At 38.2% G+C, this 27,368-nt stretch overlaps 1 protein-coding gene across 1 annotated transcript in view; it reads left to right on the plus strand.

The window, feature by feature from the left end:
* The window catches only part of LOC120781966 (probable nuclear hormone receptor HR38), a 38,979-nt gene extending 14,842 nt beyond the window's left edge, over positions 1-24,137 (plus strand). The window contains exon 3 of the mRNA XM_040114142.1: positions 24,073-24,137. Coding sequence (XP_039970076.1) covers positions 24,073-24,137 — 65 coding nt within the window. The remainder of the gene's footprint in view (positions 1-24,072) is intronic.
* The last annotated feature ends 3,231 nt before the right edge of the window (positions 24,138-27,368 follow it).

The raw sequence follows: 27,368 nt of genomic DNA on the forward strand, positions 1-27,368 counted from the left end.
ATAAAAAACTATTAATGATTTGTTTTGAAATGTATTAACATATTTATTTCCTTAATGGAGGAAACATTCTACATATTTGGTTATTTTTTAATGTTTCTTTAAACTCTCAATTGGGCGGACATCTCCCTTAGGCGGGAATAATCGCTGCGACCGTCTGTGTCCGCTTAAGAGAGCTTTTAATGTATGTTTACATGTCGTGATATGAAATTATTGTCAATATTGGTTTTGAATTAATTCGCCACGTTAAAGGTGTTGTTTCCGTCTTTTTGTTTATTTTATGCTCGCTAAGTGCCAGGTCACAAGCGGACTATTTTGTAGACCAACTCGGTTGTTTTCTGGGCGAAGGGACGACGAGGATTGACGAAAGGACCGTGCTCGGGTGGCACGCTTTGCGTTCTTGTTCCTAACAGATCGCTGCTACGTAATTCAGCACTCCTTTTCATTTTGAATAAATAGTGAATAACGAATACAAATAAGACACTTCTGTTGGGTCACCCAACGTTACACCCTATTAGTTATTAATTAATTTAAGTTTAGTTACTCATAAGAGAACAGACTCAATTGTAATAACAAACTAAGGTATTATAAATTGTACGTGCATAATGCTCCTACATAACTCATTTGTATATACACACTTATGCATGTCTACATATGTTCCCAACAACATAACAGCGAGAGTTTTCGTCACTCCTTTTGTGTGACTCTTTCGCATGTGCAAGCATATGGACATCCATCGAAAATATTAGCATAAGTCTAATCATTGTACCTAATTACATTTTTTTCATTAAAAAATATAGTCTACTGATGACCACCAAGACGACAAGTTTTCATTTTCTCGTTCTTCCTTCAATTTAAATACACAGCCCAATTTCTCAGTTAAATCATTGTTGTTTCGTTGAACTAACGCGGTTGGGAAGAACTCTTCCTGATCCTACATTTTTTGGCGTCCAACGTGGGGCTAGTGTTTTAAATTGATTTAAATCGATTAAATTAAATAAAAAGTGTAATTTAATTTAGTAAAAAAAATTTTTACCCGGCTATCTAACGTAAGTCTATCGTGATTCGTGCTCATAGTGGTCATCAAAAGGCTCGCGCATAATAATCATCATCATCATTATCGCTGGAGGATCGCATCGTTGTACAACTTAGTTGGACATTTCTTCGCAATAAGTTGCAGAGGCTTGGATAAAAGTCATTGTAATACATACAAAATACAGTAATACCTTACTGTTAGACCTAAATCAGTTACACACCGCTGCTATGCGCTGCTCAGAATTGAACGCCGTCGCTTCTGCCAATTCTGCCATCGTTGCTGTTCGCTGCCACTGCGAACGTCTGTCGTCTCTCGCACTACACTGCAAATACTTGATTCGCTGTCGCTGCTACTGCCCGCTGCTCCTGTTCGCTGCTTAGCTATCAACATCGCTGATACGCTAATACGTCGCTTGTATGTGATCCCGCATCACATTGCATCACTGCCGCTGCACTTGCAATTCTTTCGTCGCTCTTATTTGGTCACACCATCGCTACCGCTTACTCGCATTTCGCTGCAGTTTCCAACATATTCGTTTATACCCATCGAACCATTTGAGCGGGATTCTAGATTCAAAGAAATCTAATCGCAAGTATAAAACTATTTAAATTATACTCATTCGTCGTTATATCGCAAACTTTATATCGTTTTCTAACAAACGTACAATTTATTTTTGGATTTTTTTTGTAAATTGTTGAACATTTTAAATATGTCTTTGGAAGAGCTCAAACAACAACGGGCTAATATTAAGAAAAATATTTCTCGCATAAAAAACATTGTCGAGGCCAGTCTACGGCCAGGTGCTAAAATACTTTCAAATGCCGACTTGGTATTCTGCAATCTTACTTCAAAAATGTGTTGTCTACACAGACGGAAATTGAAAGGATAGATAATGAGGATTGCTTTCGCAGAGATGTTGAAGAGCTGTATATAACCACAAAGCTAATTATTCAGTCTCAAGTTACCGAGAATTCCAACACCACACTCTCAGACACCACTTGCGTAATGCAGGCAGGATTGAAGTTGCCCAAACTCAAACTTCCTACTCTGAATATCAAAACTTCATAACTTCCTTTCAGCAAATTATTGATCGAGAATATAGCTTATCTAACATAGAGAAATTTAATCATCTACGCAACTGTCTCAATGGACCGGCATTAGAAATTATTGACGCCTTTCAAGTTTCCAATGAAAACTATTTGAAGGCATTAGAGAAACTCAAAACTCGATATGACAACCCAACTCTCATATTTTTAGAAAATATTTCCTCTTTATTTGAGCTTTCGTCTATTTCTAAGCCTAATGGCGCTCAGTTGAGAAGTTTAATTGATAAGGCATCTGCAATTTACGGCTCGTTATTGCCATTGGGAACTGAAAGCCAAATTTCACAAGCTATGCTTATTTATTTAGTTTCACAGAAGGCAGATAAAGAAACCAATCGTAAATGGAAAGAGTCTCTGGACTTTAAAACTTTGCCGAGCTGGGAAAATTGCACCCACATTTTGGAGAGACATTGCCAATACCTCGACTCAATTGATAACGCTCACACCGATGGATATGTACACCAAAGCACTATCAACACGCATAAAGCAAACCCTTTACGTAAAGGCAATTCGTTTTCTTGTTCCAGCTCATGTTGTTCGGTGTGTTCCAGCAACAATCATAAAATACACAACTGCGACCGTTTTAAGGCACTTAGTGTGTCGCATCGCTTTGACCATGCAAAAAAGATGGGTCTCTGTATTAACTGCTTATGAAGGGGACATCAGTTATCGAACAGCGCATCAACTCATAAGTGTAAGATTTGTTGTCGTCAACACCATACTTTGTTACATCGAAGGAATACGCCAGATTCGTCAAATTCTACTTCGACATCCGCTGTTCATACACACATGGACAACTCGTCATCATTTGACCATATCATCCTCGCCACAGCAGAGGTTCTAGTGCGTGACGTTTCCGGAAACTATAATCTTGGCCGACCTTTGCTGGATTCTTGCTCACAAGTTAATTTCATAACTGAAGAATTTTCACAAAAACTGATGTTCCACGTAGCAAACACAACATAGAGATTGAAAGTATTGGTAAGTCCTCTACCAATATCAAGTATAAAACTTCCACAAATATTAAATCGCAAGCAAAAAGCTTGGAGTTACCTCTCGATTTTTGCATTACTTCGCACATCGCCTATCATCCAAAACCGGAAATAGATACATCTACTTGGCATATTCCTCCAAATATTATACTTGCTGATCATCAATTTAATAAATCGAGGAAAATTGATTTACTCTTGGGGACAGAGAGAGTCTTTAGTTTACTTTCTGTAGGACAAATAAACTTGGTAATAATCTTCCGATTTTATAGAAAACGTTATTAGGATGGGTCGTTTCGGGACGCTGTCGAGCAAACACTAACGCGCTTAATGCCAAGTGCTTGTTTGCTTGTGAGGAGCCTATAGATTTAAAATTGGAAAAACTGTGGCAAATTGAAGAAATTGAAACAAAGCCGAATGTGTGGACACTTGAACAGCACAGCTGTGAAAGGTTATATAATGACACCGTATTTCGAAGTCCCAACGGTAGGATCATAGTGAACATCCCTTTCAAAGATGATCCTTCTTGCTTGGGTGAATCTTATAATACAGCTTTGCGACGATTTAATGCGATAGAACGCCGATTGCAACAGTCCCCTATGCTCAAGAAAGAATACGTAGCCTTCATTGATGAATATGAGAGTCTAGGCCACATGGAAGTACAGCCCAATATTGCGATTTGAAACCAAATTGCACTACAACGAAATTGAGAGTTGTATTCGATGCATCTTGTCGAACAATTACGCAATAATCGATAAATGACATTCAAATGGTTGGACCTACAATTCAAAGCGAACTTGTAATTACCTTGCTTCGTTTTCATTTACATCGCTTCGCTCTTACTGCAGACATCGTTAAAATGTATAGGCAGATACTAATCAATGAGGATCATCGGAGGTACCAATACATTTTGTGGCGGAGTTCGCCTCAAAAGAATATTCAGACATTTCAGCTCAAAACTGTCACCTACGGAATGGGAGCCGCACCCTATCTTTCTGTGCGTAGTCTACACTACCTCGCGGATCAATATCTGTCGCAATTTGTCGTTGGGTCAGATGTCGTCAAGTCATCAGTCTACGTCGACGATCTGATGTGTGGAGCTGACTCACTTGCGGAGCTATCAAGGATAAAACATGAGGTAACAGAGTTGCTTAAATTAGGAGGATTTGAACTGTCAAAATGTCATTCCAACCACCAAGGTTTCAGAGTCGCAAAAATTAAGTCTTCAATTTCTAATTACAATTTCGATACGTTTCTTTGGACAGATTCGCAAATTGTTCTTCATTGGATTCAAATGCACTCGAGTACTCTTTCAACCTTTGTTGGGAATAGAGTATCGGAGATTCAGGATTTGACTGCGGATGCTTGTTGGAGGCATGTGCCAACGAAAAGCAATCCAGCAGACATTGTTTCCAGAGGAAGCACACCATTAGAACTCACAACTTCAATTTGGTTTAATGGACCTGAATTTCTATATGAAAAGGAAAATGGCCTAATGGAAAAAGTAACGACATTGACAAGGAAATTGTTAATGCAGAAATGCGTAAATCAGTATTTAACATAATTATAAACAATAATTATCTTCTTGAAACGCTTGACAGGTACAGTACTCATACTAGGGAAGTGCGGATTATCTCATGGATGCTACGTTAAGACTTAAAAAGATAACACGAAAATGGTGGATGGACCACTTACTCCTGATGAACTACATCGCGCTTTGCTATGCATTGTTTGGAACGTTCAACAACAGCATTACGCTGCCGACATTCGATTGTTGCAGCGAAGTTCAATGACAAATGGTTTACTACGAAATTTGAATCCGTTCTTGGAAACAACTCTAGGATTTGAACTACTGAAGGTTGGAGGAAGGCTTGAACTGGCCAATCTTTCAGAAAGCCAGAAACATCCTATTCTACTACCAAGTAAATGTGGATTTGTTACGCGATATGTTCGATATCTACATATTAAAAACTACCATGCCGGACCTAAAGCGCTGGTGGCTTTAATTCGTTTACAATTCTGGATCGTCAATGCTCGTGATCTCACTGGACGTATTGTCCGATCATGTATTCATTGTGTGCGTTACAAACCGAAATTTCTTCAACATATGATGGGTAATCTTCCTGTTGAGCGGTTAACACCAACACGCCCATTCTCTCGTTGCGGCGTCGATTTCTGTGGACCTGTCAACATCTATCTTCGCATCAGGGGCAAAATACCCTATAAAGCTTATGTTGCCATATTTGTTTTCTTCGCGACAAAGGCTGTCCACATCGAAGTCGTTTCTGACTTGTCTACGGATGCATTTTTGGCATCACTCAAACGAACGATTGGAAGAAGAGGTTTTCCATCAGATATTTATTCTGATAATGCAACTAATTTCGTCGGAGCTTGCAGCAAACTTTCAGAACTGAAAGCCTTTCTTTTTAAGAAGGAAGCCAAAGATGTCATCACAAATTATTGCGCTAATCATTTTATCAATTTTCATTTTATCCCTCCTAGGGCATCTCACTTTGGTGGCATTTGGCAGGCCGCAGTTAAATCAGCCAAGGGCATTTGAATCGTAGCGTTATGAATACCAAGTTAACATACGAGGAACTCACTAAAGCTTTAGTAGAAATAGAAGCAGTTCTAAATTCTCGGCCTCTAGCACTTTCGTCTGACCCTAGCGACTACGAAGCTTTGACTCCAGGTCACTTCTTAACTGGTAGTGCGTTAAAGAGTCTTCCGGAGCGAACAGTAGCTGACAACGTCAATCAAGTCAACAGATGGAATCAAATAACTGCCGTCAAACAAATATTTAGGAAACGTTGGTCACACGACTATATAAGCGATCTGCAAGCGAGAACAAAGTGGAACACTGACCATGGAAATGTTGTTAAGAACGCAATTGTTCTTATACATGAGGACAATGTACCATCGCAACGATGGCTAATTGGTCGTGTCATAGATGCTATCCCAGGAAAGGATGCACGAGTCAGAGTGGTTGATGTGCGAACTTCAAAGGGTATAATTCGTCGCCCAATCCACAAAATTGCAGTTTTACCTGTTTGAAAGTCCTTTCAACGGGGCCGGGATGTTGGGTCACCTAACGCTATACCCTATTAGTTATTAAGTTATTTTAAGTTTAGTTACTTATAAGAGTACAGACTCAATTGTAATAACAAACAAGAGAAAACGTTAACTTCGGCTGCACCGAAGCTAATATACCCTTCACATGTGCATTTTAGTAACTATGTGTTCAGTTTGTATGGAAGCTATGTGCTATAGTAATCCGATCTGAAAATTTTTTTCGGAGATTACATTGTTGCCTTAGAAAATAATCTGTACCAAATTTAGTGAAGATACATTGTCAAATGTGAAAGTTTTCCATACAAGAACTTGATTCCGATCGTTCAGTTAGTATGGTAGGTGTATGCTATAGTTAACCGATCTGAACAATTTCTTCGGAGATTACATTGTTGCCTTAGAAAATAATCTGTACCAAATTTGGTGAAAATACATCGTCAAATGTGAAAGTTTTCCATACAAAAACTTTATTCCGATCGTTCAGTTTGTATGGTAGCTGTATGCTATAGTTAACCGATCTTAACAATTTCTTTGGATATTACATTATTGCCTTAGAAAATAATCTGTGCCAAATTTGGTGAAGATACATTGTCAAATGTTGTCAAAAGTTTTCCATACAAGAACTTGATTCCGATCGTTCAGTTTATATGGCAGCTATATGTTATGGTGGTCCGATATCGGCCGTTCCGACAAATGAGCAGCTTCTTGAAGAGAAAATGACACTTGCAAAATTTCAAAAGGATATCTTAAAAACTGAGGGACTAGTTCGTATATATACAGACGGACGGACGGACGGACGGACAGACAGACAGACAGACAGACGGACATGGTTAAATCGACTCAGCTCAACATACTTATCATTTATATATATACTTTATAGGGTCTCCGACGATTCCTTCTGGGTGTTACAAACTTCGTGACAAACTTAATATACCCTGTTCAGGGTATAAAAATTACATAAAATTCATTTACTTTCCTTCTTGTTGTACGAGCCTCCTTTACGATGGTACGATCACGAACGATATGCGTCTTTCAATCGTTTTTATTACCCTTTTTGGGATTTTCTATTGTCACTATTGACAATTATGTTTTCTCCTTCGCACTCATTCAAATAAATCAAGAAATGAAACAAACTTTTTTTCATCGCATTTAGGTAAACAAAAAATAACCCTTGTAATCTTGTTGAAACCACATGTCAACCAAGTTCAGTTCTTCCATTTTTGGCAACAAAAAGTTTGTTAGCATCGAACGATAGCGATCGCCATTCACCGTAACGTTGCGTCCAACAGCATCTTTGAAAAAATGGCGCTACATGCCACACAGCTCGCGATTCTATGGCCATTTTGAGGGAAAACTTCGGAGAACAATTCATCTCAAGAAATGGACCCGTAAGTTGGCCACCAAGATCATGCGATTTAACGCCTTTAGACTATTTTTTGTGGGGCTACGTCAAGTCTAAAGTCTACAGAAATAAGCCAGCAACTATTCCAGCTTTGGAAGGAACAACATATCCGAAGAAATTCGGGCTATTCCGGCCGAAATGCTCGAAAAAGTTGCCCAAAATTGGACTTTCCGAATGGACCACCTAAGGCGCAGCCGCGGTCAACATTTAAATGAAATTATCTTCAAAAAGTAAATGTCATGAACCAATCTAACGTTTCAAATAAAGAACCGATGAGATTTTGCAAATTTTATGCGTTTTTTTTTTTTTTTAAAAGTTATCAAGCTCTTAAAAAATCACCCGATATTAAAAATATCGAATAATTTATTGAAAAAAGAAACGAAATCAGCGCTATTAATAAAGCTCATACTATTTGAGCTTAAGGCTCCCGGGCTGTAAAGAGAAAGCATACCTGAAGCGACCGTATTACTTAACACTTGAGACGCGAATTTAACTTTCATTTTTTGAAAGTTATTGGGGTAAATATGAGCATCGGTTAATTTATGCGCACACCGATAACTCGACTTAGAGTCCTGTTTATAAAAATGGACTATATCTGACCAACATACGCGACTATTTTTATAATCAACTTTATTTTTCATATTTTGTAAGCAGTTTCGACTACATTTTAATAAATGGGGGCTATCGTAAAAAAAACATATTTCCTTACCATTAACGTTGAAAAAAGGCCGTGACATTGAAACACCTAACAAATTGGCTAAATTCTGAAAATTGGTACCCTGGTAACAAACAAAATGGCAAGGAACTAGCCCTATATTTTGAAGTTGGGTAATGGCTTCAAGAATATATTTCTTGAGGACATCCCCTTTACATGAGCCTTTAATAAAGAAATAAGCTAACGGGTGGGGCCAAGGTTCCCCTCCTATACCTTGCACCATTATGGTCATTGCAGTTGTGGCTATTCTAGATGTGCGATTTTCATCGCCATAACCTTCCAGACCTATCACCCTATCAAATTCCTTATCATACTGCAAATGACACTTCAGTAACATTTCATCACAAGAAACTGATATGAACTTTTGTTCGAAAGAAAATACCTTATTCCTAATTTGTAAAGACTTTATGCTGCTTTGGGTGCAACCTGGGAAACGAGGCCAATCTGCGACAAAATTATGTAACGTAATTTCCGAGGGAAAACTAAGTTGGTGCTTTAGGTAACGGTAAGCGATTGGCGACAAAAAATATACACCCAAAGCTAAAGTTTTAAGAAAACTATCATATCGCCGACCTTGACTTTGGCGATTACTATTAACAAAACTACTCCTAATACAAGCACCTAACTGAGGAGGAACTTTGCTGCAAACTATCTCAAGAGGATCTGCCTTTTCCCTAAATGAACTACTTCTTAACATTTCCCTACATCTTTCTAATTCAGTTGCCATTTGGACCAACTGAGCTTTTAAACTCCTATTCTCCTGTTTTTTTTCATCTAATTTTATTTTTAAAATCCTGTTCTCTTCCCTTAAATTGTTTTTCCTATCTGTCCCTGCTGTCAGACCCCTACCTGTTTGCGCGGCTTTTTCATTACTATTTAGTAGTTCCTCCTCAAGAAGTGGCAGAGGCTCTAAAATATTATCGCGGTCTTCCCTTTCTAAAAGCGGAAGCAGCTGCCTCGATGCACCGTTTGCATTTGAGGCAGATCCTTCCATTTGGGGAAAAAAATCTTCAACGCCCATTTCAGTAGGTTTTTCAAAAAAAAGAATTTGGGGCGTTAAATATTGGCTCAATAATTAAATTTATATCCGGAACGGCTCTCGGACGCAATTTTTTTGCGTTACGCATTTCTTCAGAAAAATGCCGCTCACACGCAAAAATATGTTTAGGTGTTTTTTCATTTTGATCTTCAAAAACACCTAAACGTTTGAGCCAACATTTACGCCCATTAAAAGAAAATACGAAATGTTATACATAATGATAAAATATGTATAATAATAATAATAATAGAGCAAAAAGTGCATATTTAATGAATATTTTAAAGTACGATTTTTTTTATAAATATCATAAATATTCAAAGATAAATCGTTACTTTAAAATAATTTATTTAGTTAATTAACGGCAATGGAAACAAATTGCAATTAAGCTCTTAATACGTAGAGCGCGACAGACTGCAAGCGACATTTGTCAAATATTAAAATACACACGTTCTTAAAGACATAGTTATTGAGGCAGCTGCACGACTACATAACTGTGTCCATAAGAACGTGTGTATTTTAATATTTGACAGATGTCGCATGCAGTCTGTCGCGCTCTACTTGTTCAGCACATCACTTTTAAAAACACACGGAAATTCAATCCAATCCAAAATTACTATTTTCATTGCACAATCGAAACACTTATTTGATCGAAATTTTCACAAATTCACAGACACTTTTTGCACTATTTAATGTTTTTCACTCACCGTTCGAGATCCGTTCCACTGTTTGGAAAACTAAAAGTTCTTCCTCCCTCGTTGCAGCCAACAATACATTTCCTCCAACTGCTGGTTGTTTTCGGCATTTTATCTGTAAAATAAAATAAAAAAGTCTTAAATAAATGCAAATTTATTTAATAAAAGTTAAAATATACTCACATCTTCCAAATTACGTGCTGTTTCGCTTTCGCTATTCTTCGAACTAATGGCCGTTACAAATGGAGACAAAAAAATGAAAAATGTCTCCATTCGAATATTAATTTGGCGGGATTTTAATCTGGTCGTCCTCTTTTCCAATTGCTAAACGTCAAAACCTCCTGAACTCGATCAACTGTCAAAGTTTAGGTGGTTTTGACGTTTAGAAATTGCCCTCTCACTTCCAGTGAGAGAGAAGTTAAACATCTCTTTATCTCTGAATGATGTCTGAACAACATGTCGCACAAATAGGAATAAAGGGATGTTAAACTTATTCCAGTGTGAGAGCGCCTCAAAATTAGCGTTTTTTATAACATTTTCCATTATGGCCAGATTGAACAAAATAACAATTTTTGGGCATTTATCAACCCAATACCCAACATTTAGTACGAATAAAAATTACTAAATAGTGGTTATTTATTATATGGAGAAACTATTTATATCGTTTTAAAGAATATTATAACAACTGACTTTTGTCCTTTCAATACCCAATAATAGGATTTAAGCTTGTTAGCTTTTAATAATTAAATGTTTTTAATCATTTTCCATTGAAAATAAAACTGATGTTTAAGAGATGTTTAACTCCTCTCTCACTGGAAGTGAGAGAGCAATTGCTAAACGTCGAAACCTACTGAACTTTGACAGCTAATCGAGTTCAGTAGGTTTTGACGTGTATCAATTGGAAACGAGCGATGGCCGGATTGAAATCTTACCAAAAAAATGTGTAAACGGAGGGATTTGTTGCAACGTTCAAGACCACTTATAAAAAATGTAAAACAATGAATATTAAATAAATTTGTGAAATTTATAGGTATTTGATGAAATGTTTTGTAATTTGAAACATCATAGTATTATTTTCAATTGAAAATTATTAAAAACTTTTAATGATTGAGAGCTAACAACCTTAAATCCTATTATTGGGTATTGAAAGGACAAAAGTCAGTTGTTATAATATTCTTTAAAACGATATAAATAGTTTCTCCATATAATAAATAACCACTATTTAGTAATTTTTATTCGTACTAAATGTTGGGTATTGGGTTGATAAATGCCCAAAAATTGTTATTTTGTTCAATCTGGCCATAATGGAAAATGTTATAAAAAACGCTAATTTTGAGGCGCTCTCACACTGGAATAAGTTCAACATCCCTTTATTCCTGCTACCGCTACAGTTGTGAAGCAGTTGAACAATAACAGACGCTTGACTAAATGGTCGGTCCAGAGATAAAAGAATGGCCAACTCATCTCTCATTGGAAGTGAGAAAGCAACCGCTAAACGTCAAAACCTTCCGAACTCTATCAACCAGAGATAAAGAGATGTTTAACTCCTCTCTCACTGGAAGTGAGAGAGCAATTGCTAAACGTCAAAACCACCTAAACTTTGACAGTTGATCGAGTTCAGGAGGTTTTGACGTTTAGCAATTGGAAACGAGCGATGGCCAGATTAAAATCTTACGAAAAAAATATGTAAACGGAGGGATTTGTTGCACCGTTGAAGATCACTTATAAAAAATGTAAAACAATGAAAATTAAATAAATTTGTGAAATTTAAAGCTATTTGATGAAAAGTTTTGTAATTTGAAGCATCATGGTATTGTTTTCAATGAAAAATTATTAAAAACATTTAATGATTGAGAGCTAACAAGCTTAAATTCTATTATTGGGCATTGAAAGGACAAAAGTCAGTTGTTATAATATTCTTTAAAAAGATTTAAATAGTTTCTCCATATAATAAATAACCACTATATAGTAATTTTTATTCATACTAAATGTTGGGTGTTTTAATTTAAATGCCCAAAAATTATAATTTTGTTCAATCTGGCCATAATGGAAAATGTTATAAAAAACGCTAATTTTGAGGCGCGCTCACACTGGAATAAGTTTAACAACCCTTTATTCCTGCTATCAACTGTCAAAATTCAACTCTATCAAACGTCAAAAACTCTAAACTTTATCAATTGTCAAAATTCAGGAGGTTTTGACGTAACCAAAAAGTATGTAGACAAAGGGATTTGATGTCTCGCTCAAGACCATCACCTACAAATTTAAAACACGGATAATTAAAAAACCCCGAATTATGAATGTATTTGTTGAAATGTTTTGTCATGTGATGCATTATGGTTTTAATTTTCAATGGAAAACTATTAAAAACGTTTACTAATCGAGAGCTAACAAGCTTAATGCCTTTAATAAGTATTGAATGTTCAAAAGTCAGTTGTTTTAATGTGGCATAGACAGATTTAAATTGTTTCTCCACATATTACATATATGTATGTATGTATATACGACATATTTTTAAAGTAAATTCTAACAACTTTATATTAAAAAATGTGTCTAAAGAATCCAACATTCGTTGTTCGACGAAACTGAGTGGTTTACAATCAAATGTGCATCTTATTAACTTAAATTTTAGGACATAGACCAGTGGTCCGCCTTTCTTACCACAATTGTGTAAGTGTTATCGAGACAGCGACGAAACAATATCCAGTGTGGTAGTTCCGCTAAGGGAAATGTGCCCTGCAAGCAATTTTTTATAATCATGAATGCTTTGTGGTGTTATGAATTAGAACTTGTGGCTTACTTTACTTAATTACAGTACAGTGGAGGTTTTTAGGGTCCAACATATTTATTTTTATTGTACAATATATCAAATAATGAAAAATGTTTGCCAAATTTAAGGTAACGGAGTTCTTACTGGGTGTCTTTAGTTTTGTGCTCTTTGACACGGTCGCAGTTCCTCTCATGTCAGCCACTGGCATAGACTAAAACGATTTTTATACTCTCGCAACAACATGCTAAGGAGAGTATTATAGTTTTGTTCACATAACGGTTGTTTGTAAGTCCTAAAACTAAAAGAGTCAGATATAGGTTTATATATACCAAAGTGATCAGGGTGACGAGTAGAGTTGAAATCCGGATGTCTGTCTGTCCGTCCGTCCGTGCAAGCTGTAACTTGGATAAAAATTGAGATATCATCATGAAACTTGGTACACGTATATCTTGGCTCCATAAGAAGGTTAAATTCGAAGATGGGCAAAATCGGCCCACTGCCACGCCCACAAAATGGCGAAAACCAAAACCTATAAAGTGTCATAACTAAGCCATAAATAAAGATATTTAAGTGAAGTTTGGCACAAAGGATCGCATTAGGGAGGGGCATATTTGGACGTAATTCTTTTGGAAAGGTGGTCGTGGCCCTGCCCCTACTTAGCTAACTACTATAGCTATATCAACCACACTCTATAAAGTCGTTTCCTTCAGGCATTTCCATATACAGTTCAAAAATGGAAGAAATCGGATAATAACCACGCCCACCTCCCATACAAAGGTTATGGTGAAAATTACTAAAAGTGCGTTAACCGACTAGCAAAAAACGTCAGCAACACTAAATTTTACGGAAGAAATTGCAGAAGGAAGCTGCATCCAGGCTTTGTTTTTTTAAATTGAAAATGGGAGTGGCGTCGCCCACTTATGGACCAAAAACCATATCTCAGGAACTACTAGACCGACTAGACCGATTTCAATGAAATTCGGTATATAATATTTCCTTAACACCCTGATGACATGTTCGCAATATGGGTGCAATCGGTTCACAACCACGCCTTCTTCCAATATAACGCTATATGAATTCCATCTGATGCCTTCTCTGTATAATAGTATATACATTAGGAATCAATGATGATAGCGGAATAAAACTTTACACAAATACGGTATTTGAAAAATATGTAAATGACGGATAATGAAATCTCGATTATCACTTTATCATGCGAGAGTATAAAATGTTCGGTGACACCCGAACTTAGCCCTTCCTTACGTGTTATAACTATATTTTACTTCTCGTTAGCGAAAACTATACATAAATTTATGTTTAAGAAACAACATCATCCTAAAATCAGTTATATGTATGTGACATAAACTCAACCGAGGACCCTGAATTCAATATATAGAGTTGATGTCGAAAAGGCCAAACACAAGATTGAAATTCTTTATATTAAGGATATAAGGTTCCGATCACTTCCATTCATAACTAGTGGTAAATTACATAATTGTCAAGTCGTAAAGTCAGGTGGAAAGTCGGAAATTATTATATTATATGTATATGTTATATTGAAGGCAGGGAAAGAGACGGCCTGATTTCAATAGTATAGTAGTATATCCAATAGCAAACGTTCAATTAATTTTGTTTATATATCTTACATATCGACCGATATGGACGGTGTAAAGACAACCGGAAGTTTGAAGATTATTTATTAGGTATATAGATGCAGATAGGGGTAATAATGAACTGCTACTTGGTGCACTTTACGAAGTTTTTGACAGAACCACTTTATGGGGAGTGGTTGGGGTTATCATTTTTATAATGTTGATAAAGTTGCCTGAGAGATTTTTCCTGCACGAGTTAAATAATAATAATATTGTGTTTATTATTTTAGGGAAGGACATTCGGTTTTCTTACAACTATTTGTACTTTCGACAGAACATTTATGTTGTTCAGTTGTGTTCTTATTTTAAGATGATAAATATGTATATTTGGATAAGTTCTTATCTCTTACTGATAATTACAATACATTATTATGTGTATATGTCATGATACATGTTTCTATGTTTACAGCTGATAAGGACTTGTTGATATATTTGGGTTCGTGAGTATGATCAGGAGTGTTATCTTCCTTAAAGGGGGAGCCTGCTTTAGAGGCTTCAAAAAATCTATATTTTCAAGGATTTTTTTGGAAAGGAAGGAAATGTCTGATTGAAATGAAACTTTTACGACTTATTCTTATATATTTTACGGAGGCGCCTCAAGTGTGGAATTTCTGTGTGGCGGGCAAGATGCAGGTCGCAATTTTCATCTCAAACAAAAAAACAAAAAAAGTTTTTAATTTTCAATAGTGTAATTCCTAGGTGAACCAAAAAAACTCAACAAAAACTAAAAAACTCAACAATTTTTCGCAGATTAAAAATTACTTAAAATCGTTTAAAAACCGGATTAATGTTAACTTTCTTAAGGTATTTTAGGTTCACCTAGAAGAGAATTTAATTCCAAATACAAGACATTTTGATTCGTTTTGATTGGACGTTTACTTTTTTTTCTATCCTGCCCGCAAATTAAGAAAAATCGTAAAATTGAAAAACCGAGAAATCGCGCGTCCAAGTTTTCGCTTTTTGGCCAATCGCTCATATATCTGCTAGACGCTCGGTCACTTTTTCCCTTCTAGCTCCGAAAATATTTCGAATTCCCATCTAAAACTTTGGAGACATATTCTTAGATTATTTTTAAAGAGATTTAAGGAAAAAAAATCGATTTTTTGAAGCTTCTAAAGCAGGCCTTTTAACTCTCACCTCTGTTAAAATGAAATGTCCTCATTTCAAAGGCGCTGTGTTTGGAGTCGCTGAACTTTCATTTCATATATCTGCTCGAAAGCTCGGCGTTTTTTGGCTTCTTGTTTAATCTGGTAACATTTACATGCCTTTACTGAGGCATATATAAATAATCCTAATATTACTACTAAAAGAATAGCATAGCTTAAAAATTGTAAAGGGCGTTTCTCAACAGAAGTTAGGTATTTCTTTCTTGTATATTAGAAAATTTATATTTCGATTTGGACTCTAATATTTTCAAAATTTTGATTTGTTCATTTTTATGGCCATGTCTTCTTCTTCTTTATTGGCGCAGACACCGCTTACGCGAGTTAACAACAGCGCGCCAGTCGTTTCTTCTTTTCGCTACGTGGCGCCAATTGGATATTCCAAACGAAGCCAGGTCCTTCTCCACTTGGTCCTTCCAACGGATTGGAGGTCTTCCTCTTCCTCTGCTTCCCCCGGCGGGTACTGCGTCCAATACTTTCAGAGCTGGAGTGTTTTCGTCCATCCGGACAACAAGACCTAGCCAGCGTAGCCGCTGTCTTTTAATTCGCTGAACTATGTCAATGTCGTCATATATATCATACAGCTCATCGTTCCATCGAATGCAATATTCGCCGTGGCTAACGCGCAAAGAACCATAAATCATTGGCAGTTCCTTCCACTCGTAATGTCGACTCATCACATGTTGTCATCGTCCACGCTTCTGAACCATATAGCAGGACGGGAATAATGAGTAACTTATAGTGTTTGATTTTTGTTCCTCGAAAGAGAACTTTACTTTTCAATTGCCTACTCAGTCCAAAGTAGCACGTGTTGGCAAGAGTTGGTTTTCTAGGCTAAAATTGCTGTTGCTGTTAATGTGGTGCCAAGATAGACGAAATTACCTACAATTTCGAAGTTATGGCTGTCAACAGTGACGTAGAAGCCTTGGCGAGAGCGCTACGACTGTTTGATGACAGGAAATATTTCGTATTGCCCTCGTTCACTGCCGGACCCATTTGCTTTGCTTCCTTGTCTAGTCTGGAGAAAGCAGAACTTACGGCGCGGGTATTGATAAAGCAACCGGAAGTTTGAAATCTTTATAATTAACATAACTTCGTCTCACACAATTGCCTGGTGCGTTTTATTACTCTAAATGTGACAAATATATTTATTAACGTACTCATTCTACGAAAGGGAGCTTTAGGGTTTTAACATGTTGCCATATATCGCGATAACGGAATATATTGGTACATATTTTGGACCCACGAGTGACATGTAGTATATGCCTCATTAGCTACCGTATTACAGAGGGCGCCTGGTATTCCCAAGATTTTGTAATAACTTTTTATACTTTTGCAACCAGTTGCCACAGAGTATTATAGTTTTGTGACGGTTGTACGTATCAGCTAATAGCAGAAACAGTGGAGAACGTAGAATCGTGGCTTGTGTCAGCTGCCACGACCTATCTTATGGGCGCGCAATGTAAATTCTTCTTCTTCTTCTTAATTGGCGTAGACACCGCTTACGCGATTATAGCCGAGTTAACAGAAGCGCGCCAGTCGTTTCTTCTTTTCGCTACGTGGCGCCAATCGGATATTCCAAGCGAAGCCAGGTCCTTCACCACTTGGTCCTTCCAACGGAGTGGAGGTCTTCCTCTTCCTCTGCTTCCCCCGGCGGGTACTGCGTCGAATACTTTCAGAGCTGGAGTGTTTTCATTAATCCGGACAACATGACCTAGCCAGCGTAACCGCTGTCTTTTAATTCGCTGAACTATGTCGATGTCGTCGTATATCTCGTACAGCTCATCCTTCCATCGAATGCGATATTCGCCGTGGCCAATGCGCAAAGGACCATAAATCTTTCACAGAATTTTTCTCTCGAAAACTCGTAACGTCGACTCATCGGTTGTTGTCATCCCCCAAGCCTCTGCACCATACAGCAGGACGGGAATTATGAGCGACTTATAGAGTTTAGCTTTTGTCCGCGACAGAAGACTTTACTTATCAATTGCCTACTCAGTCCGAAGTAGCACCTAATGGCTAGAGCAATCCTGCGTTGGATTTCCAGGCTGACATTGTTGGTGGTGTTAATGCTGGTTCCCAAATAGACGAAATTATCTACAACTTCAAAGTTATGACTGTCAACAGTGACGTGAGAGCCAAGTCGCGAGTGCGACGACTGTTTGTTTGATGACAGGAGATATTTCGTTTTGCCCTCGTTCACTGCCAGACCCATTTTCTGTGCTTCCTTGTTCAGCCTGGAGAAAGCAGAACTGATATCAATATCATCGGCATACGCCAGCAGCTGTACACTCTTATAGAAGATGGTATCTTCTCTATTTAGTTCTGCAGCTCGAACTATTTTCTCCAGAAGCAGGTTGAAGAAGTCGCACGATAGGGAGTCGCCTTGTCTGAAACCTCGTTTGGTATCGAACGGCTCGGAGAGGTCCTTCCCGATCCTGACGGAGCTTTTGGTGTTACTCATCGTCAGCTTACACAGCCGTATTAGTTTTGCGGTGATACCAAATTCAGACATCGCGGCATAAAGGCAGCTCCTTTTCGTGCTGTCGAAAGCAGCTTTGAAATCAACTAAGAGTGGTGTGTGTCGATTCTTCTTTGACGGGTCTTTTCCAAGATTTGGCGCATAGTGAATATCTGGTCGGTTGTTGGCTTTCCAGGTCTAAAGCCACACTGATAAGGTCCAATCAGTTTGTTGAGGGTGGGCTTTAACCTTTCACACAATACGCTCGATAGAACCTTATATGCGATGTTGAGGAGGCTAATCCCACGGTAGTTGGCGCAGATTGTGGGGAATCCTTTTTTATAGATTTGGCATAGCACACTTAAATTCCAATCGTTGGGCATGCATTCGTCCGACCATATTTTACAAAGAAGCTGATGCATGCTCCTTATCAGTTCTTCGCCGCCGTGTTTGAATAGCTCGGCCGGCAGTCCGTCGGCCCCTGCCGCTTTGTTGTTCTTCAGGCGGGCAATTGCTATTCGAACTTCTTCATGGTCGGGCATTGGAACGTCTGCTCCATCGTCATCGATTGGGGAATCGGGTTCTCCTTCTCCTGGTGTTGTGCGTTCACTGCCATTCAGCAGACTAGAGAAGTGTTCCCTCCGTAATTTAAGTATGCTTTGGGCATGGATCACCTCTGGTGGTTCTACAGGAGGTCTTGAAACCTTCTGTAAGCCGCCGCATTTTTTCGTAGAATTTTCAAGCATTACCCCTGTCGGCCAGCTTATCAAGCTCTTCATACTCACGCATTTCAGCCTCTTTCTTCTTCTGTCTGCAAATGCGTCTCGCTTCCCTTTTCAACTCTCTCGGTATCTATCCCATCCCGCACGTGTTGTGGTCGATCGTAACGTTGCGAGGTAGGCAGCCTGTTTTCTCTCCGCTGCCGCTGAAAACCAATGGCTTCGGTTGCAGCTGTACGTAAGGAATTTGAAATGCCGTCCGACAGTTCCCCTATACCGAGTTGTTGACGAGTGCTCACAGAGAGCAGGAGTGCAAGCCGAGTAGAAAATCGTTCAGCTGTCTGTTGTGATTGCAGCTTCTCGACGTCGAACCTTCCTTGTGTTTGTTGGCGTGGGTTTTTTGCTGCACAGAGGCGGGTGCGAATCTTAGCTGCAACAAGATAGTGGTCCGTGTCGATGTTAGGACCTCGGAGCGCACGCACATCTAAACCACTGGAAACGTGTCTTCCGTCTATCACAACATGATCAATCTGGTTGGTAGTTTTTCGATCCGGAGACAGCCAGGTAGCTTAATGAATCTTTTTATGCTGGAATCTAGTACTACAGATAACCATATTTCGGGCCCCGGCGAAGTCAATCAGCCTTAACCCATTTGGGGAAGTTTTATTTTCGCGAAGACATCAACCAGCCGAGCAGCGGCACCTTCCCAATTAAGGTTCTGGACATTCCAGGTGCATGCCCTCAAATCGTAGTCCCTATTTCGTTTGCCATGGTCGTCATCAAAAGGGGGGTCTCTCATCCGAGGCTTGTTGCTTCCTTTCATTGGGGGTGTTATTTTACGTGGCGGGTCCCAAACCCAGCGCACAACCCTATGTAGGGGATGTTTTCTCACATTAGCTCCCCTTCGAACGGATGTTCTTAGGCTACCCAGAGGATACTTGGTCAAAGAACGGAAGTAGTGAGCTGCTTGAGCCATGTGTAAAAGAATCGTTTCTGGCCACTCCCAAGTGAATGGCGATCAGAAAACCTTCCTCACTTGCGTGAACTTCTACACATGACTCCATCCTCCAATGTAAGTGCACAGTGAAAAACGCTACTCACATCTCTCTTTGACGTGGGATGACGTGATAGTTCACGACATTTGGATTTTTGCCGTGGAAACGTGTCAGCTGATTGCTCTCTCACTACGCAGGGTTGCCAATATCGATATACTATAGTAATTATCAACTTTTATAACTCAATCTGTTCAATATGTTTCAATGTGTTTGAAATTTTCATAAAATAACTCAAAATCAGAGTCGAATGCTATTATTTATAAATATGTAAACTATTTTTAATAGTTTGTTTTCAGTTTTGATATTTTATATTGTAAAAAATTGTAATTGAGAACAAAGATGTGCTCAAAACTATATATGCGTATTGGGCAATGGCTACATTCTTCCAATGTAAACAAACATTTCTTTCGGCGTTCTTACCACGTTTTTCACTGTGCACAGTGTGCACTGCACACATTTTGCCGATGAGGAAGGAAAAGGAAGAAAGGCAGTAGCGTTTTTGAATGTTTCTGCTATAACACTAAGCGTGATAGATATAGGGTTATATATACATATGTATATAAATGATTAATATGACGAAAAAAGTGGAAATCCGGGCTGTGCAAGCTATATCTTAGTACAAATTGAGATAACTTGATGCCACCTGGCATATGCGTTCCTTGGTTCTTCCTTTTCCTCTTTACTGGCGTGGAAACCACTTACGCGGTTATAGCCGAGTTAACAATAGTGCGTCAGTCGTGTCTTTTTTTCGCTACGTGGCGCCAATTGGAGATTCCAAGCGAAGCCAGATCCTTCTCCACCTGATCCTTCCAACAGAGTGGAGGTCTTCCTCCTCCTCTGCTTCCCCCTGCGGGTACTGCGTCGCATGCTTTCAGAGCTGGAGAGTGTTCGTCCAGTCAGATAACTTGACCTAGCCAGCGTAGCCTTTGTCTATTAATTCGCTGAACTAAGTCCATGTCGTCGTATATCTCATACAGCTCATCGTTCCATCGAATGCGATTATGGCCGTGGCTAACTCGTAAAGGACCATAAATCTTTCGCAGAACTTTTCTCTCGATTCTTCTTCTCAATTGCCTACCTAGTCCGAAGTAGCACCTGTTGCCAAGAGATATCCTGCGTTAGATTTCGAGGCTGACGTTGTTGTTGGTGTTGATGCTGGTTCCTAAATAGACGAAATTAGCTACAACTTTGAAGTTATAACTGTCAACAGTGACGTGGATGCCTAGTCGCGAGTGCGACGACCACCAGACCCATTTGCTTCGCTGCCTTATCCATTGTGGAGAAAGCAGAACTAACGACGCGGTTGTAAAGGCTAACGATGTCAGAATCATCAGCATACGCCAGCAGCTGTACACTCTTATAGAAGATTGTACCTTCTCAGTTTAGTTCTGCAGCTCGAACTATTTTCCCAGCAGCAGATTGAAGAAGTCGCACGATAGGGAGTTGTCTTGTCTTAAACCTCGTTTAGTATCGAACGGCTCGAAGGGGTTCTTTCCGATCCTGACTGAGCTTTTGGTATTGCTCAACGTCAGTTTACACAGCCGTATTAGTTTTGCGGGGATACCAAATTCAGACATCGAGCATAAAGGCAGCTCCTTTTCGTCCTGTCGAAAGCTGCTTTGAAATCGACGAAGAGGTGGTGTGTGTCGATTCTCTTTTCACGGGTCTTTTCCAAGATTTGGCGCATAGTGAATATCTAGTCGGTTGTTGATTTTCCAGGTCTGAAGCCACACTGATAAGGTCCAATCAGATTGTTGAGGGTGGGCTTTAATCTTTCACACAATACGCTCGATAGAACCTTATACGCGATGTTAAGGAGGCTTATCCCACGGTAGTTGGCGCAGATTGCGGGGTCTCCGTTTTTTTGGATATTGGCAGAGCACACTTAAATTCCAATCGTTGGGCATGCATTCGTCCGACCATATTTTACAAAGAAGCTGATGCATGCTCCTTATCAGTTCTTCGCCGCCGTGTTTGAATAGCTCGGCAGGCAATCTATTGGCCACCGCTGCTTTGTTGTTTTTCAGGCGGGCAATTGCTATTCGAACTTCTTCATGGTCGGGCATTGGAACGTCTGCTCCATCGTCATCGATTGGGGAATCGGGTTCTCCTTCTCCTGGTGTTGTACGTTCACTGCCATTCAGCAGACTAGAGAAGTGTTCCCTCCGTAATTTAAGTATGCTTTGGGCATGGATCACCTCTGGTGGTTCTACAGGAGGTCTTGAAACCTTCTGTAAGCCGCCGCATTTTTTCGTAGAATTTTCGAGCATTACCCTTGTCGACCAGCTTATCAAGCGCTTCCTACTCAAGCATTTCGGCCTCTTTCTTTTTCTGTCTGCAAATGCAAACGAGGCGCAACTTGCAGACACTCTCGGTATCTAACCCGGTGGGGTGCAATAACGTCACTGTGACTTTATTTCCAAGTGGAATTGAAATAAAGGCACTGGAGATTATTTCCAATTGAAATCGAAATAAGAACACATTAAAATGAACTTTAAATGAGAAATAAAGACACATTCCACATATTGCAAATGAGAAATAAAGTCACTTTTTAATTTCGTATTCTGGTAACGCTACCTTCTCTTATTTGAAACTTCAAATTCAAAAAAAAAAAACAAGTAATGATTTTTCCTTTTACAGAATGTTTACAAGGAGATGTATGCACTTTGTAAAAGGACAATTTTTTAGTTTTAAATAATAAGCATTGTTTTCAACGCTAATGCATTGCGTAAATTATTGTGTTTTGTTATTTAGGAACGCCTCGAAACTTTTTTCAATTTATAAGGAACCCATTACTACCAGCAGCTCTGCAGAATCATTTCACAATCAATTAAGAGCGAAAATCAATAGATTTTTTGAAATTAATTGGTGGATGTACTAGTTTATATAAAACTAAACAAAAAAGGTTTAAAACTCGTTCAAATTTTGTTCGTGAACGCCTCCATCTATTGCATCAAAAAGAAATTACATTAACAGACATTCTCAACTAGCTTTCATTAAAAGAAAACTGCATGTTCGCAGAAGATTTTGTAAATGAAATTCCAAGTGGTGATAATAATGATGATGATGATGATAACGATGAAGAGGATTATGTTAATAATGAACATATTGATAAACGCGATGAACAAAAAGATTCCCTTTGTTTAACATGCTATGACAAAGATCGCGAAGTTTTGTGTTTACCATGTAAACATTGCAAAATTTGTCGCGATTGCTTCAAAAAAATTGAAGAATCATCGCAAAATAAAGGAATAAAAGTATTGTGTCCATTTTGCCGTTCCATTGTTAATAATAGTATGATAATTTATAATTAAATGTTAACGTTTATTAGGGTTTCATTGCCTTTAAAAAATTTTTTTCCAAATGAAATCGCAAAGTTGAGGAATAAACATTGTGTAAACGCAGAGATTATAAGTTTCCTTGCATATAATTTACAATAAATAAAGTCTCAGTGACGTTATTTCCAGTGACGTTATTGCACCCCACCATCTAACCCATCCCGCACGTGCCTGGTTTTCGGTTCGGCAGCGATATGTTTAAGAACTTCGCTTTGATGCAGATTCTGGCTAGCCGTTCATCCACCGGGGTGAATGACAGTACTCAGCGACGGAGTTTCTCTCCCTCCACGAATCCCACACCAAATTTGCGCGCCTTTATATGGTCACTGTAGTAAATGCCACAAGGGCCTACTCGTTTCCTTGTCCCGTCCATCGCATTTCTTGGACGGCGGCGATGTCAGCTTTTACTCTAACGAGGACATCAATCAGCTAGGCAGCGGCATCTTCCCAATTAAGGGACCGGACATTCCAGATGCATGCCCTGAAATCATAGTCCTTAATTCGTTTGCCATGGGGGATCCAGATCCAGAGATATATGATTTTACCTAAAAGTGGGCGGTGTCACGCTCATTGTCCAATTTTTATCTCGTATGCTCGTGAATCCCTCTAATGTATTTAGTTATTTATTTATCGCGCTTTAAGTGGTTTTCAACAGAAATTTTAATAAAATGTTTAGCTCACAGATGCCTCTCGCATCTGTTATTGCCTATGCCGAATTACAGTTCTTTATCTTAATTAATTGCTTATATGTTTTTTAATAATGGAGATTTGTGGGCGTAGTAGGCAGTGATCCTATTACACCCACCTATGAACTCGTTTTTACGCGTATACCAAGTTTCATCAAGATTTCTGAATTTTTACTCACGTTATAGCTTGCACAGGCGGACAGAGATACGGTTACCCGGATTTCAACTTGTCTAGCCATCCTGATATTTAATATTGGTATGTAACCCCATGTCTATCTCGCTTAGTTTTAGGTGATACATACAACCGTTAGGTGAACTCTGTAGCAACATGATGCAAGTACATGTAGTGCAAACGTACAAGCACATACATACATAACAGGACTTATTAATGATTTCTTTAAATAATTGTAGAAAAATTTACATTAACCCACATATAAAAAGACGTTACACCTAAATAAAACGCACATTACTCAGTAGTGTTTCTGTACTTGCCTCTTAGGTGTGTGACTGTTGATTTCCAAGTGATTTTGGTCGTGCTTTTGTGTATCTACAAAATTATTAACGTCTTAATTCTTTTAAACCCCAAATTAAAGGAAAAATTGTATGAAAATAATATTTATGAAATTTTAGGAAAAATGGTAATTAAACAATAATTGGAGAGATGAAGAGTTGCAAAGTAAACACACCACTCCGTAATATTTGAGAGAAAGTAATTTTGGAAGACTAAGGCAAAGACAAGTGAAAATATAACGGAGTTACATGGGTTTCGGGTTTCAAAAACTCGAATTTTTTTATTCTCTTATTAAATTTTAAAACAAATCTATAATATTATCCTAAATTTTCAAGTTGATCCGAGTAATAGTTACGGAGATACAACCTTGAGAACTTGTGCCCTCGAAGCTACCTAGGCTAAGTGCGCGGTCTCTAAACGCGTTTTTCTCGAAACTGCGTTTTGAAGTCGGTTGGCAAGATTTCTCGAGAACTACCCAACCGATCTTCATGAAATTTTACACTCGAGCTTCGGATACAATTCTTAAAGACTTGGATAAAAGATTTTATTCAATTTCAACTATTTGATTTTTACATTTTTTTTTGTAAAAATGTCTAACAAAAACCAAATTTTCAGGTATTTTTCCTTCACCTGTTATAACACGTGTTTATTTTACCTTAGATGACCCTGTAAGGAGTTATCCTGCCAACGCGGTCACATCTTTTCTTCAAGGGGTCACCGGAAATGGCTTCGCAATTTCAGAATTTCTTTGTTAATGGTGTATGTTTGTAACAATAAAAAATTGTGTTTCTACAAAAAAATATTATAATAATAATAATAAAATTTTTAATTTTTTATAAGAGAAAAATTGTCGAAACAAATCTTGTTTTATACCCAAGGACGAAGCGGTGTCTTTACTCTACAACTCTTCACCGCCATGTAAAACCTTAAATTTAGATCACACTGTAGATATACTAGAAGTAAAAACTTGCGGGCCGGCTATTCACCAGATTTATGTAACTTTAACGAAATTACAATGAAAGCAATCAGGCAAAATATTTAAATGTTTTGCAGTTTGAAATAATTTATTTGAATTATTTACTCCGTTAATGAAAATAAATTTTTATAAACCTGTTACTGGCGTTCAATAAATGCGATGGACGGGACAAGGACTGAGGGGAGTAGGTCCTTGTGGCATTTACTACAGTGGCCATATAACGGAGCGCAAATTCTAGTAACCGATGCCCAGAGCATATTAAAATTAAAAAATCTTAGAAAAGACACGTGAAAAGAGAGTCGACACACACCCCCTCTTCGTCGATTTCAAAGCCGCTTTTGACAGGACGAAAAGAAGCTGCTTTAATACCGCAATGTTTGACTTTGTTATCCCCGCAAAACTAATACGACTGTGTAAACTGACGTTGAACAATACCAAAAGCTCCGTCACGATCGGGAAGGGCCTCTTCGAGCCGTTCAATACCAAACGAAGTTTCAGACAAGGCGACTCCCTCTCGTGCGACTTTTTTAATCTGCTGCCGATGATATTGATATCATTGGCCTCATCACCCGCGCCGTTAGTTCTGCTTTTTTCAGACTATATATCATAACTTCGATTCTGTAGATAATTTCGGCTATCTTGGTACCAGCAATAACAGCAACAACAATGTCAGCATCGAAATCCAACGCAGCATAACTCTTGCCAACAGGGGCTACTTCGGATGAGTAGGCAATTGAGAAGTAAAGTCCTCTCTCGACGAAAAAAAATCAAACTCTATAAGTCACGCATTTTTTCCCTCCTGCTATATGCTACAGAGGATGGTACATGGATGATGACAACATCTGATGAGTCGACGTTACGACTTTTCGAGAGACATTGACATTCCATGACTTACGTATAGACAAAAACACTTCAGCTCTGAAAGTATTCGACGCATTACCCGCCTGGGGAAACAGAGGAGAGGAAGACCTCCACTCCTTTGGAAGGACCTAGCTTCGCTTGGAATTTCTAATTGGCACCACGTTGCGAAAAGAAGAAACGACTGTGCATTGTTGTTAACTCGGCTATAATTGCGTAAGCGGTGTCTACGCCAGTAAAGAAGAAGATTACTATAGGTGTAGGCTTTTTTGAACTTGCCTATAGGTACATGTACAAAATCGAAGAAACTGAGGTTGTTTCATTTGACTAAGTAAGGTTTATGAATACTATAAATCAAATAATTTTTGAAACTGAACTCATAACTATATTACTTGTATAAACCAAATGTTGCAAAAGTGTTAAAAGGCGTAACTTCTACACTCTAATTGCTGATTCACATAAAACCTTGGTCTTGTTTGCTTCAGACTTTTTCTTGGACAGATAAGTTCGATATGTGAGTACTACTTATACGTATGTGTATATGGTTTTGTATTAGTGCACTCACATAAAAAATTTTCGAAGCGAATCAAAATGTTGGGCACTTTTCGTGTTTGACTACCAACTGTTGCTGATTTATTTTTCACCGTGGCACACAACACGTTAGCGGTAAATAAAGCACACTCAAAATAAATAAAATAAATATTTGATGAAATTGGCTTCTTGGCAAAGGCTCGAGGCTGTTGAAGCGAGAGTGATAGGCGGTCTCTACGGAAGCCTCAAGTTAGTATATATTAGTTAATAAGTGCCTGTAAAATGTTACCCACCCATTTAATTTTTTCTTTCTATAGTGGAACATTGAAAACAATGCTGGAAATCGCTTCGTATTAGATTTGTTTCAGAGGTGGCCATGCAATTTGTTTCAAAATGTCTGACTTGGAGAAAAGGTTATTCTGAATTCTTAACTTTTTAAACGGTATAATAAATTACTATACAAAAAGTTATTTATTTTTTTATTGCTGATATTAATACAAAAAAATTATAACAAATATTTATATTTGCATTAATTTTAACTTAAACAATATACAAAACTTTGTAATTTGGTGTCTTTACATTTTAACAAATTTAATTATTATTAAG

The sequence above is a fragment of the Bactrocera tryoni genome, unplaced genomic scaffold (genome assembly GCF_016617805.1).
Source record: "Bactrocera tryoni isolate S06 unplaced genomic scaffold, CSIRO_BtryS06_freeze2 scaffold_8, whole genome shotgun sequence".
NCBI classification, from domain to species: Eukaryota; Metazoa; Arthropoda; class Insecta; order Diptera; family Tephritidae; genus Bactrocera; species Bactrocera tryoni.